Below are 13,925 nucleotides of genomic sequence, written 5' to 3' on the forward strand. Positions count from 1 at the left end.
CATCCATCTGCCATATATATCCTTGGAGAAGAACAAACTCCAAAAATGAGATATGTTGCCTCTGGGAAATTCATTGGGTCGAGTTCTTGAGCCGTCTTACTTAGCACGTTCCAAATTTTCATCAAGTTGAGGCAGGCAAACCAAAGAAAGCTGACTGCATTATCTCATCGAGTAATAAATTTGAGAAAAGTAGCTTACTTTTGGCCCCAAGGTGACGGCTGCGAGCGCAACTTTTAATATCCCGTAATACACGACGAATTCCCTGGACTTGCTGCGGAGGTCGTCGCTGTGCTCCAGTGCGTTTTCCTTTTAGCGGCCTCTCTCTTGCTATTTATACGAATTTGGCACAGCCATGTCGAGAACAAAGCCTAAATTAATGCCCAGGCCTGGGCCCAGAGTGTTTGCGAAAAATCTCAGCGGAGCTCGTGTTGCTGCGAGAAGTGCGCGCAAAGCTGCACCTCCACCTCCACTCAGCCTCCAGCCTCAACTTGGCGGGTGCAAAATTTGAAAACCTTTTCATCACAAATAAAGCAGCTTCTATAAATTTCGTGTTAAATTGAGGGTTTGAATTCAACTAATTTTACAGCAACTTAATAGAACACACACAAACATCCCTAATTCTCTAAGGGATCCAGAAACGAAATATTTCCTTTTTCAAGAATCTTCCCCTGAGGTTTACGCAACACAAACATTCGCCTGAGAGAGAACGCAACTCCGCTTACCTGATCACGACACAATATTTTTCACGGAACGACGCACGACATAAATTTTGGGACGTGAGCATTTGCATATTTAATTCTCAGAAAAGGAAACGTGAGTGGGAATGCAAATGCGGCCGACTACGTGTACTAGATTATTTCGGGTCGGCCACTATTTTCAACTGTGAAACATTTTTATCCGCTGTTGCTGTAAATCTTGGGGCTAAGGTAAATTCATTGCCTACATTTTTGTACGCCACGTTTATCTTCCAGAGTGAAAACACACAGCTACACTTTCAGCCAGCACATCGAAATAGATTGCTAAAACACTTTGATTTAGCAAGCAGCAATTGGTTCGAAAAATAAACGACACACAAATAGATTCTCAAAGCTATTAAATCACCAAATTTAGAAGAGAGCGATATAAAATAATTGAGTGCTATTATCTAAAATGGTATCAGCGCCATGATCTCCCGCTGTATCAAATGATTTCATTAATTTTGCAATAAAGGACATGAAGCGGCGATCTAGCAAGACGACTATGTATTGCAAACTATGTTCAGCAAAGATAATAAGCCGTCAGAGCTGTCAACCCCGAAAACGTAGAGTCGTAGTCCCCGTGGAGAAAAGGGTTGATGGCGAACCTGGCAGCGAGACAATAGAATGGGCCAATCTAATGAAAAGTGCCGCAGATTGTGCTGATGTCGGAAAAGAGGTATCAGCCTCCGGCTGAAAGACACGTGTGCAACAAATTACGGCTGCTCGTCCGTTCGGCCGATGGAGGCGAAGAGAAAATAAGGCCGGTCTCCGGCAAGCGAGAGCAAGTTTTAATTTCCTGCGGCGAGACGCCGTCTGCCAGTTGGCCTGAAAATTAAGCAAAGGTTTGGTCGGTTGCCGGTGCTGCTGCTGCTGCTATCGGGACAAATGAAAGGCGCGTGTTTTTGGCAGCCGACCCACTTTATCTGCCGCTCAAGGTCCGCTTGGGGTAGGGTTTGGCGAGGAAGTCCTTGAGCCAAGAGGGTGCGTTCTCCACTTGGTTGCAGGCCGCCTCGTAGGTGGTTTCCCAGCGCGGTGGCGTCTCCGACTGCATCGCGTGCCTACATCCTGTGCACGAACACGACCGATTCAGTCCATTAGTGCATGCATGTCATAGCCTTTTTCTTCTGATTATCCCACCCGTATGCTTTTGAGCAACAGGCCATAAAAGCATCGGGGTCGTATATGTCCACCCAGACCCAGGCACGTTTCGACATAACATCCAGCAAACTGTCCCTCGTGCGGTGCGTAACGCGTTTAATGCCTTTTTCCTACAAAATTGGCAGCTTTACCCGTTAGACCACAGGTTCAACTTTCATGTTAGCTGGAGGTGCTAAAGTTGATCAATATTTAATTTATAAAAATATCCACTAGCTTAATTTGTATTTGCCGTAATTGCTATGATCGTGGATTTTTCTAGTTGGTATCACAATTGAGCAAATCGTCCTGGTCCCGGTAAAATTGCGCAACGTTCAACAAACACCTTAATTTTCATTGTCAAATTGATTGTTGACCTTTTCTTGCAAGAAGGAAATTCGCGTTTGGTTGTTGAAAGTTGCGCAATTTTACCGGGACCAGGACGAAATAGTGGAGCTTAATTTTATTTTCACGGTATGGTGGCTGCCGAAAGGTGGCGCTCTCTCCTACCCTGGCTGCCTGAGTATATCCGTGTTAACCTGATAAGGAGTTATTCTAAACTCGACGATAAACGTGTGCGGTAGCAGCAAATATTGCTCCCTCGGCCGCACATTTTAGGAGTTCGTTAACCTTGAGCACATAGCTCCCTTTGTAAGTGATTATCTCTCTTAACAATATTACTATTTGTGGTTTGTGAATTTAGTTAGTTATAATGACGTGTATGTATTACAGTACGAACCCTATAATTGACGAATAATTGAACTACCCTGTTTGTATATTGCCAATCTCTGACAACTCCCTTTTAGGGGTAAGCTTATGTTATTATATATATATTGTGTTGTGTTATATTAATTGAGTTATTATTTTATTCTTGTCATTTTTATATATTATATTTTAATAATTGACAATGGCCTTTTGCCTTTTTAATGTGTTTAGTTTTAACATTCTTTTCTATGCATTTATGGAATTTATTATATTATTTCAGACTAAATTACGGCAAATACAATAAAGGCATTGCAACAATTTGTGGGGTTTGACTTATCTCGACCATTCCCCATATTTGGTGACCCTCGACGTACTTGAAATTTCAACATGCCGAACGAAGCAATGCCGCCACGAGAGGGTCGTTCAACCTTTTTCAAACCTCCTACTTACTCATCTCAGCATGCGGACAAATTCTTCACCATTTTGGAAGGAAGATTCCAGCAATTCCAAATTGTAGATGAAATCGATAAATACCTGACACTGGCTTCCGCATTGGATTTTGACGACTTACCTGAGGCTGCAGGAAACTTGGTGAGGAAGATGCCTGATGCCACTCCCTATACCCAATTAAAAGCTGCGTTGTTGGAGAATCTGAAACCTCAAAATTACGAAGCTCTCCGCGCGCGCATGAAGGAAATTCCTCTTGGATCCCTCAAACCAAGTGAATTTTTAGCCCGTCTGCGTGCAACAGCAGACGAGGCAACATTGGCTAATCCGATTTTCAAAGCGGATCTTCTATCTATTTGGCGCGCCGCAATGCCTGCGGAATGGCGACATGTGCTTATAGTTGAACCTGACATAGATGAGGCCGCTAAGAAAGCGGATGTGCTGCGACAGTATCAACCTCCACAGGCCGTACCTGCCACTGAAGCCGCTGCATCAGCACCAGGTCCGTCGTGCGCGGCGCTGCGCACTTCAGGAGATCCGGGCGAACAGCGCCTCGCTGCCCTGGAAGCTGCGGTGAACCGTATGACTGAGATGATGTACCTTATGCAGGTGGATAGCCCGCGCGGCAACCAAGAGCAGCCCGGTAGAAAGAAGCAGCGTGATGACCGCAGCCGCGATCGACGTTCCTCGCGAAGCAAGTCGCGCAAGCGACGCTCTCCTTCGTGCGAAATGAAGCTGCAAGACCCAACCCTTTGCTGGTACCACCAAACTTATGGCGCACAAGCTACTAAATGCCGGCAAGGATGCCGCCTCTTTCCAACAGCACCCATTGCAAATCCGGGAAACTTGTAGAGCAGAAGAACATTGCGGCGGTTTTCTGTCATTCTGCTTCACGCCGCTTATTTGTTTATGACCCTGAAACCAAATTCACGTATCTAGTTGATACTGGCGCTGACTTATGTGTCATTCCACGTTCTCTAGTGCCAGGTACGCACAAAGAAACAGACTTCCGTGTGACGGCTGCAAATAATGATTTTATTAAGACATATGGCTTCACTACCCTGAATCTCTCCCTGCAATTAAGAAGAGACTTGCAATGGTGTTTCCTAATTGCCGATGTGGCTACACCAATACTTGGCGCCGACTTTTTAGCACATTTTCGGCTCTCAGTCCATTTGGACAATGCGACTCTCGAAGACAAAACTACAGGCATGACCGCAAAAGGCGAATGCCGCCTGGCTCATAGTCCAAAAATAAAGGTTGTAGAAACCTCCAACCAATTTTACCTTATCCTGAAAGATTTTCCTGATCTGTTCCGCGATTCTACGGTGCGCCGTCCAGTGAAACATTCAACAGTGCACCAAATTATCACTTCAGCGGGACCTCCGTCCTTCGAGCGCTGTCGTCGTTTGCCTCCAGACAAACTGAAAGTTGCGAAAGAACTCTTCCAGAAAATGGAAAAATCAGGCGACGTACGCAGAGACAAGAGTCCTTGGGCGTCTGCCCTTCATCTCGTCAAGAAGAAAGATGGGACTTGGAGACCTGTCGGCGATTACCGAAAATTAAATTCTCGTACTGAAGCTGATCGTTATCCCATGAAACACCTGTATGATTGCACTGCGACGCTGTCTGGCTGTTCGATCTTCTCTAAGCTGGATTTGTCCCGCGCATACCACCAAGTGCCGGTTGCACCTGATGATGTCGCAAAAACGGCTGTGACGACGCCATTCGGCTTGTTTGTCTACAACTTTATGCCTTTCGGCCTAAAGAACGCTCCAGCGACCTTTCAACGCCTCATGGATGAGGTTTTTGGAGACTTGTCGTTCGTTTTCTGTTATATTGATGACGTCCTCATCGCTTCTGCTACGGCCGCCGAGCACGAAAGTCACCTTCGTGAAGTGCTCGAACGTCTGAATAATCATGGCCTAATACTCAACCTTAATAAATGTGTACTTGGAGCAGAGAAAATTGACTTTCTTGGATATAGAATTTGCAAGGACGGAATTACACCTCTACCTGAACGAGTGAAAGTAATAAACGAATTCTTACTACCTGCCACAGCCGATAAACTTGCACGATTCCTGGGTATGATCAATTACTACCGTCGATTCATCCCTAATATTGCAAAAACCCTTGTCCCGCTGCACCAATTACTCTCGGGACCACGGAAAAGCAAGAAAGAACCTGTGAAGTGGAATGAAGCAGCGAAGAAAGCGTTTGAAAGGAGTAAAACTGAACTCGCCAAAGCAGTCTGTCTCGCTCACCCTAAAGAAAGTGCTCCACTTGCCTTAATAACAGACGCATCTGACTTTGCTCTTGGCGCCGTCGTACAACAACTTGTCGATGATATCTGGCAACCACTTGGATTTCATAGTAGGAAGCTCAGCGCCGCCGAGAGAAACTACGCTCCTTATGACAGGGAGTTATTGGCTATCTACGATTCTGTCAAGAAGTTTCGTTACTTGCTGGAGGGACACGAGTTTGTCATTTATACGGATCAGAAAGCCCTTGAATTTGCATTCACGAAAAATAGAACGGACTGTTCTCCTCGCCAGATTCGCCACTTACAGTTTATTGGTGAGTTCTGCACGGACATCAGGTATGTACCTGGGAAAGCGAACATTGTCGCCGACGCCCTTTCCAGAGTTGACGCGCTGACGTCAAACAAAAATAGCATTTCCTTTTTAGAAGTAGCAAAAGCGCAGAAAGATGACCCAGAAATTAAGGACTACCTTTTGCCAACTAGCTCGCTACGTCTGAAACAATTTCCTGTCTCCGATTCTAACGAGATGATTTGGTGTGATACAACGACTGAAATTGCTCGCCCGTTTCTACCACAAAAATTTAGACGTGAAGCATTCGATGGTCTGCACCGACTGGCTCATCCTGGAGTCAAAGCCTCCGTAAAGCTAGTGATTCAACGTTTTGTCTGGCCTGGAATGAAAAATGATTGCAAAAACTGGGCCCGCACATGCTTGGAATGCCAAAAATCGAAGATAACTCGTCATAACCAAGCTCCATTTAAGCCATTTCCTATAATTTCAGAACGCTTTTCTGTTTTGCATGCAGATCTGATTGGTCCTCTACCGCCTTCTGAAGGTAACCGCTATTGTCTGACGTTAATTGACCGTTTCACACGCTGGCCAGAAGTAATCCCTCTTGCCTCCATCACCAGCGAAGCGGTCATACGTGCTCTCAAAGATGGCTGGATTAGTAGATTTGGTCTTCCAATCAAGTTGATTTGTGATCAAGGAAGACAGTTTACTTCTAAAACCTTCAAGACGTTTGCTGAGAAAGCAGGTATAGAAATTCGCCATACAAATGCTTATCATCCACAGTCCAACGGCCTCATTGAGCGATTTCATCGCACCCTGAAGGCCGCCCTGATGTGCCATTCGACGACCTGGTCAGCCGCGCTAGCACCTGTTCTTCTTGGCTTACGTTCAGCATTGAAGGAAGACCTTGGTTATTCGGCTGCCCAGTTGGTTTACGGAGAAAGTATTCGCTTGCCAGGAGAGTTTTTCGTTGAACCTCAAAATCAGATGACTCCGACCGAAATGCTCCTGCGACTTCAAAGTCATCTCTCTCATCTTTGCCCGCAACCAGTATGGCATAATTCCAAGAAGAAATTTTTTGTACATCCTGAACTCGCTACATCAACGCACGTTTTGCTCCGGTGTGAGCAGCGTGCGCCTCTCACACCGCAGTATTCTGGTCCACATAAAGTACTGCAAAGAGGTGAGAAATCTTTTATTATTGACTACAAAGGACAGCGAAAAACCGTTTCAATCGACCGCTTAAAACCTGCATTCATCGAAGCAATTTTGCCGAAAGAGCAGAAGGAAGCACCTTGGATAACACTGGCGCCTGCTGAAAATGTGCAGCAACCCGCCGCACAGCAACCCGATGTGCAGCCGCCTGTCGTGCCGCAGCCCGCCGCACAGCAGCCAACTATACAGCCGCCTGTCGCACCGCAACGTGCCGTGCAACAGCCGCCAGATCGACCTGCAGAGCCTGCCAATGAACCTCAACCAGGTCCTTCATGTGCTGCTCCCCAAACACCGTCAGCCAGAAAACCAAACCCAGCGCCAAGTGCCCCACAACGCAAAACTGTTCGAATTCAGCCACCGCCAACCAAGACTCAACCTAAAACAACTCGTTTTGGCAGAACGATAAAGCTTCCGGACCGTTATGGTACTTCCTCGACTTCCAGTCTTCAGTCCGGGGGCTGTATGGTGGCTGCCGAAAGGTGGCGCTCTCTCCTACCCTGGCTGCCTGAGTATATCCGTGTTAACCTGATAAGGAGTTATTCTAAACTCGACGATAAACGTGTGCGGTAGCAGCAAATATTGCTCCCTCGGCCGCACATTTTAGGAGTTCGTTAACCTTGAGCACATAGCTCCCTTTGTAAGTGATTATCTCTCTTAACAATATTACTATTTGTGGTTTGTGAATTTAGTTAGTTATAATGACGTGTATGTATTACAGTACGAACCCTATAATTGACGAATAATTGAACTACCCTGTTTGTATATTGCCAATCTCTGACAACTCCCTTTTAGGGGTAAGCTTATGTTATTATATATATATTGTGTTGTGTTATATTAATTGAGTTATTATTTTATTCTTGTCATTTTTATATATTATATTTTAATAATTGACAATGGCCTTTTGCCTTTTTAATGTGTTTAGTTTTAACATTCTTTTCTATGCATTTATGGAATTTATTATATTATTTCAGACTAAATTACGGCAAATACAATAAAGGCATTGCAACAATTTGTGGGGTTTGACTTATCTCGACCATTCCCCATAACGGTATTTGCAATTGCGGTCGCATTCTTACACATCATTGAATTCGGGTCTCACGGACATTGCTATATTAGCAAAAAGGTTGGTTGACCATATCACTAATGCTAAAAATTGTAGGTCAATATCAGAGGTCTTAAAGAGTTAACCACATGATTTATTTAATGCACCAGTCTCAGCAAGTAAATTTGATCAGCAATATAGGTTAGCAAATGCCTACTTGTGTGTCAGCATACACATAATTTTGACAAATTTAGAATTATTTAAAGAAATGGTTCTTAGTTTATGAAAATCGATTATTGTACGGCAAATAATCACTTCATTGTCAGTGTCATAGCACGCAATGCGTGAGAAATGCCAGGTTGAAATGTTTGAATAAAAAAACGGATAAAAATATGATAAAATTATTTCCCAGCAATCCAAAATTCTATATTTATACACATTGGAAGATGAATCTCCAATCCTTTACTCTGTGAAGATCAAACCAGACATTGCGTCAAATGCAAAGAAACAGTGAAAATGCAAATTACTTTGTTAGCCGAAAATCTATTGTATGTCTGACAATTCGTCTTTAATGCACCTTTTGCAGCACATTTATCGCTACTACTCAAAGAACTATTTTTTATTTATTAAATTCATCCATGATCGGTTGATTGCGACTCTGAGCGCAAGCGGATACTGAAAAAAGCGGAGATCGCGCTTCATAAAATGGAACAGGAAAACCTCGCTCCCTCGGCTGATATTTTATATTATGCATGGGGTCGGAATATTTTTATTTCATCATCAGCGCTCGCGGCACGCTGTGAAAAATTTCCTCCAGCCGTCTACTTGGTGTGGCGCACGCGACCGACGCCAATTTGCATGACAATCGCCATTTTCGGATCGAAAAGAAGAAAGAAAGCGAGAGACATTATTACCGCTGCTCGCGGAAAAAGTTTTCTTGCGCCTTTATTTTAGCGCCGAATAAGTGATGGCTGCTCAAACATCCCTCGAGGTGTTATTTACGCTGAGAAAGGGAAAAAGTTTCAGCTCACAAAAGGATGAATTGCGCACGCAGCAGCGAGCCGCTAAAACTGTCCGGTATTATATTGCTTGTTGCGTGTAAAAATGCCTCGGATAAATCATTGTTGCGTTGGTTTCTCGCTCGTGCGAAAGAGGACTTACTGATGTGTTCGTTGCGTGCAACTGTTGTGTACTTTGCTTGGCTGACACTAATTTACGACCGACCGCGAATACGTAATTGTTGCGTGCCGAGCCTATGTGTGTGTGCATGCGGCTATAGTATATCGTATGCTATTTTAATTCTGCTTTCAGGTCTTATAATACTTTAACTAACCAACTGGTGATTTGAATCTGTAATTTAGATCCTTCTGGCAAATAATTATAATAATTAACAAAGTACAAGATTCAATCTTGTGCAATATTTCAGGCTTCAACCTTACATGCAAAAAGGGATTTTCTACAGTTTGTGGGATATTATGGGTAGTCTAAAGTGAAATTTAAAAAAGCTCGTTCAGGCACTGGACACAAAGAAACTTGTTTGACTCCCAAAAAATACTTTCCCAAAGACGGTAAAACAAATCTCAAAACCTCAAGAATTAAATTTTGATTCCCTGCATGAGCATGGTCATTGCTGGCACTCGTTGCTGTATTTTATTATGTAGTTAATTTTCATTTTTTCTTTGGTCACAAAATATAGTCAGTTTAAATTTCGGTTAAAAATTTGATAATTAGAGGAACTGAAGTATGTGCGATGCGTATTTGTTTCATTATTAGGACATGTTCCGTTTTGAAAACGATATTTTCCCTAACTACGCTGATATTCAAGCAATATTTTAAAAAGCTGATGGTACAAAACTTACTGGGAGTTGGTGATTGGTACTGCGGGTGCCTCAGCATCTCGCCCGAGTATTCCTTGAGATATTCAGTCTCCCTTTGCGGCACGCCCCACGGCAGCAGGCCGGGCGGAGGCACCTTGACCCCCTGGGGTGTGGTGGGCCGCACGGAGCCCATGTGCTCAGCGTAGGTGGTGGTGAGCCGCTCGAACTGGCCGTCGGTGCGCAGCGTGTTGAAGTGGAAGTAAGGCCGCCGGGGGCCAGGGTTGCGCCACACAGGGGGATCGGGCACGGGCCATTGCCCACTAGATTCGACGCCAACGTATTCGCCTGCGAAAAAGGATCAAATTCACTTTGCGTATTCAACAGGCGGCCGTATTCCCCAGAAACACTGCGAGTGTGAGTGGGGTCCGCGAAGGATGAGTCGGAGACTAATGGATTTTTTCAGCTGCTGCGTGAGCGGAAGGTTAAGTTTTGCTTCTGATGGCTGCATCTCACGTCGGCAGAAAGCAAAGAAAGAGAAAAGTCAATATTGGATATTGCTGAACTGGAACCCAGTAACGCGTGATATTGAGTTGCTTTCTTTTGAAGGCTGCCGATGAAGGTGTAGCTGGTTTTTAGTGCTTTGTGCATTGAGAGACTCAGAGAGATTGGTCTTTAGGGCGACCGGTGTTTGCTTTCCATAACTAAGGAGCAAACTGCTGTTTTGACAATATTATGACCCTCAGCGCTATTGTCGTTAATAATGGACGGTTTGAATACCCCTAGTCAGGCTAGACACAATTTCTTCCTAGATGAGCAAACAAGTTGTTGCAAATAATGCCCTTGTTCTTATGCATAGATAAACACTTTCTCGGCAACACAATCTAAAAACCCCCAATACCAACGTTGAGAAGCCCCTGGCTGAGGGCCGGTTGACTAAACGCACTGGTGTCACGTGTGATGACACTAAGTAAACATGTTGTGCCATTCGGAAATAGCAGAATGGGGCTCGATAAAGCAATCGATCGGTTCCATCAGCTCACATGCCCAATTTGCCGATTTTTCGTGGAGAGTGATCGAGGCAACAAGGCGATGGAAACTTGTCGAATCGCTATCGAGGCTGTCAAAACGGGAAGTCAACTAAATGGGATTCAATCGCGTGTCTGCGAGGCGCCGGGAGGGGAAATGCAATTTGAATGTGTACCTGAGTGTTTGTCGCCTCGGCGCGCGGTTTCGTCGTAGCGCTGGCTGGAGGCACGGTACAACGGCTGCAGGTCGTCGATTGGAAATTGCTCGTCCTCCCTGCGAATAATACATCCCGTTAGCTTGTGTGTGCATGGGCAAAATTCTCGCGGCTCGAGAGTTTCCTCGGAATCTGCCGGTCGATTTAAAGGGGATTACAACACCGCGCTTCTGCTCAAAAAGGGAGCACGTCACGTAAAAAAATAAAACCACGTCACACTGCTGCATTGTCCGCTCCAAAGACCCTATTGCGGAGAGAATACTTGAGGAAAGAAGAAACGACTTTACAGCAATGACGGTTGCATAGATTCATACGAAAAGATAATTCGTGGAAAAGTCAATGCCTCAAATATACAGAAACGGATCAATGATCACTGTTGCGTAGAATTAAGCTGGCCCGGCGAGAACGCACTCATTAAATTTTTCCAGCTCACGCATCAATGACGATACCGTTCTTTTATATTTATTTTCAGTGCCAGAATATTTTGAAGTGTAGATTTTCACAGTTGATCAAAAATGTTGGATTGCTTTGTTTGCAATGTAATGTTTTTGCGCAAAGTTCTGGGTAGAAAGTTTTAATCACCAACGAAAACTTTCCCGTGTAGACTTAGCGAATTTCCCAAAAGAGTACTTTCACAGCGAACTACTATTATGCAGCCTGGATGCCCCACTGTTCCACACGACATCTGGAACTCGCACAAAAATGAAGCTTCTTTTTGCGATTAAATGCAATGGTTTGAGGCAGTGCGCCATACGGTATGGAGCAGCAATCAATGAAGCTGCGAGGTCATCTGCGCGTCACCGGCCACTAAATCGCTGTGTAGTATGTACTTTGCGTATTTTGTCCTCACCACCACTCCTTCTTGAGCTGCCGAGGCTGTTTCAAGTGGTCACTCCTTGCGATTAACTCGTTCGACACGCGCTCCTTAGGCTGGAAGTCGGCCACCGTGGTCGATTCGTCGTGCCGCTCGCCGAACTTGCCGACGAACACGCCCGGCGGGTACAAGGGAATTGCGTCCCGAAGCCCTTCACCCGGCTCTCCGAAATCCTCGCGTGTCACTGACGATTGCTTAAATTCAAAGCGGCCTCCCCAAAGTGCCATATTTCAAACAAGAATTTTGAATTTTAAAAAGTAGCTCGAAATTCGTACGCCTTGGAAGTTGCTACAGTATTTCTAAATTAAGTTTCGTGTAATATTGTTGGCAACTTATACATTGTAAACAATGGTACGTTCAGTTAACAAATAGAAAATTTGCGTTTGCTTACTGTTATAGTTGGTTTCAAATTTGAATGCTTTAGCATTTTTACCGTACCATTAACTCTAGCGTGAGGGTTATACCTATTGTTTGGCATGTTTGTTGATGATACGATAGATAGTTTAAATAATAAACTTTGTTTCCAGCAAGGTTGTCTGTACTGCATATAATAATGGGGATGGAATCTGACAACCCTGCAAATCTAGACCAAGCTATTCTTACTATTTTTATGCAAAAAATTGTTAGGGTACATTTTTATTTTAATATAACAGAATTAAATAATGTCTCCAACGGTAAAAAAATACACGAAAAGTTTATTTTAATTGAAGTAGACGAGTAAGTTAAAAAAGAAATTTTTGAACTCTGAGTTGAGATAGATTACAAGTTCAGTGAGCAAGCACATATCTTTTTTCCAGCGGAGCTTTTAAATACCGCGTGAATACTAATAACCCTGCTCTTCTAACGAATTTTCCTTCCAAAAATAATATTTGCTCTCTCTCTCTCTTATTTCTCTCTACCCTTATTCCGCATGAAAACAGACTTCTACTTCACGCAGCCATAAATTAATTACTGCCATTTCTGAAACTCTCACTATAGCGGTCTCTCTCTGAAAATTTCCTCTTAACATTTCGCCGTTCTGGGTGTTTTGCTTTCCTCCTCTGTAGCGGCAGCACGGAATATCTGCTTTTAACAAATTGCAAAAAGAGGAAGTAGTGATTTTGCAAATCAAAAGAGCAAAAACGCTGACAAAGGACTGATACGGGCGCTCGCGAATTGCGTTGGCAAAAAAAGAGTGCTCTCGGGGTCCATTTGTGAAATTTTCCACCGCTCGCAAAACTGGTGACAAACAAAGGCAGTGTGTCTCGTCGGTTATAATGGGCTCAACACGCTGGCAACAAGTCTCGCTTTACGGCCCTCCGTTTCTCATTAGTGTCTGTGAGCCGGAATCTTTTCTTTGGTCCGTTTTTACGTGCGTTTAACTCGCTTTGGCACAAATTTGAGTATTTCATTATTTTGCTTCTGAATTTGCGAGGGTGGAAAATCGCGATCTCGGCACCGCCAGAGACACCTACTCCCCAAACGCCGAACCCTCAATGCAACTGGTGCTCACCCATGTTGCCTGCCAACGAACATAGGTGGCCGCTCTCTTCCCGTGTTTTGAGCTGACAATGAGCAGCGCTCCGTTCTCCATTGGCTCGCGCAGATCTATTATTTATCTTCCTTTCAGCATCAATAAAGAGACAGTTTTTTATAGTTGCAGAAGTTGTTGAAAAAAACTTTGTTTTCAGCTAGGAACGCACTGAAGAGTCTACAATCATCGCCCGTCGTAGTTAAAAGGTCTGCTGTCTTCTGCTGCAAATGATTTAATTATAATAAATAAATAAAATAGTTGAAAAAATTCTGGAACAGTTCAGGAACAGTAAGATAAAATTAAAAAAGATAGGCTTGTATTAATATTCAAATTATTGATTGAAGTGTGCATAACTTATAAATTTTCACATTAAAAATTGCTTGGCCTATTTGTCCCTCATTCATCGACAGCGTTTAAAAATGTTCACATAAATCGTAAAATTCACAGTCAGAGGTTAAAATAAAAACTTTTGTATCAAACAAAAATCAATATAAATATTAATGACATATCAATTTGTTACGAAAACCAATGCAAATTAACGAATAAGTAATCTAACCGATTTTCCCTCATAAAAATTATCACAGCTTGACTTTCACAAATCTATTCAGTACTCAACTTTTCATTATGATTATTAACTTCAAAAAAT

The 13,925-nt window shown here is 43.7% G+C and overlaps 2 protein-coding genes and 1 long non-coding RNA gene across 3 annotated transcripts in view; 2 read left to right on the forward strand and 1 right to left on the reverse strand.

Moving 5' to 3' along the window:
• dnc (phosphodiesterase dunce) overlaps positions 1–13,925 on the forward strand; it is a 234,198-nt gene that overhangs the window by 38,488 nt on the left and 181,785 nt on the right. The gene's annotated exons all lie outside the window — the stretch shown is intronic.
• Positions 1,503–12,103, reverse strand: LOC135934157 (uncharacterized). The gene is made up of 4 exons (XM_065475699.1): positions 11,743–12,103; positions 10,854–10,951; positions 9,695–9,997; positions 1,503–1,802 (listed from the first exon to the last, which is right to left on the reverse strand). Exons 1-4 carry the CDS (start codon positions 11,991–11,993, stop codon positions 1,657–1,659), a joined length of 798 nt encoding a protein of 265 aa, XP_065331771.1. The 5' UTR covers positions 11,994–12,103; the 3' UTR covers positions 1,503–1,656.
• On the forward strand, positions 2,359–2,894 carry LOC135933963 (uncharacterized). The gene is made up of 2 exons (XR_010574039.1): positions 2,359–2,522; positions 2,604–2,894. It is a non-coding gene; the product is annotated as an uncharacterized LOC135933963 (long non-coding RNA).

This window comes from Cloeon dipterum, chromosome 1 (assembly GCF_949628265.1).
Source record: "Cloeon dipterum chromosome 1, ieCloDipt1.1, whole genome shotgun sequence".
Taxonomy (NCBI): domain Eukaryota; kingdom Metazoa; phylum Arthropoda; class Insecta; order Ephemeroptera; family Baetidae; genus Cloeon; species Cloeon dipterum.

Excerpts from the sequence above, each read along its gene's own strand:
- LOC135934157 (XM_065475699.1), bottom strand. The coding sequence starts at position 11,993 with ATGGCACTTTGGGGAGGCCGCTTTGAATTTAAGCAATCGTCAGTGACA. Across the intron at positions 9,998-10,853 it reads CCGAGGCGACAAACACTCAG|GCGAATACGTTGGCGTCGAA; the intron begins GTACACATTCAA and ends CCTTTTTCGCAG. Across the intron at positions 1,803-9,694 it reads GTACCAATCACCAACTCCCA|GATGTAGGCACGCGATGCAG; the intron begins GTAAGTTTTGTA and ends GTTCGTGCACAG.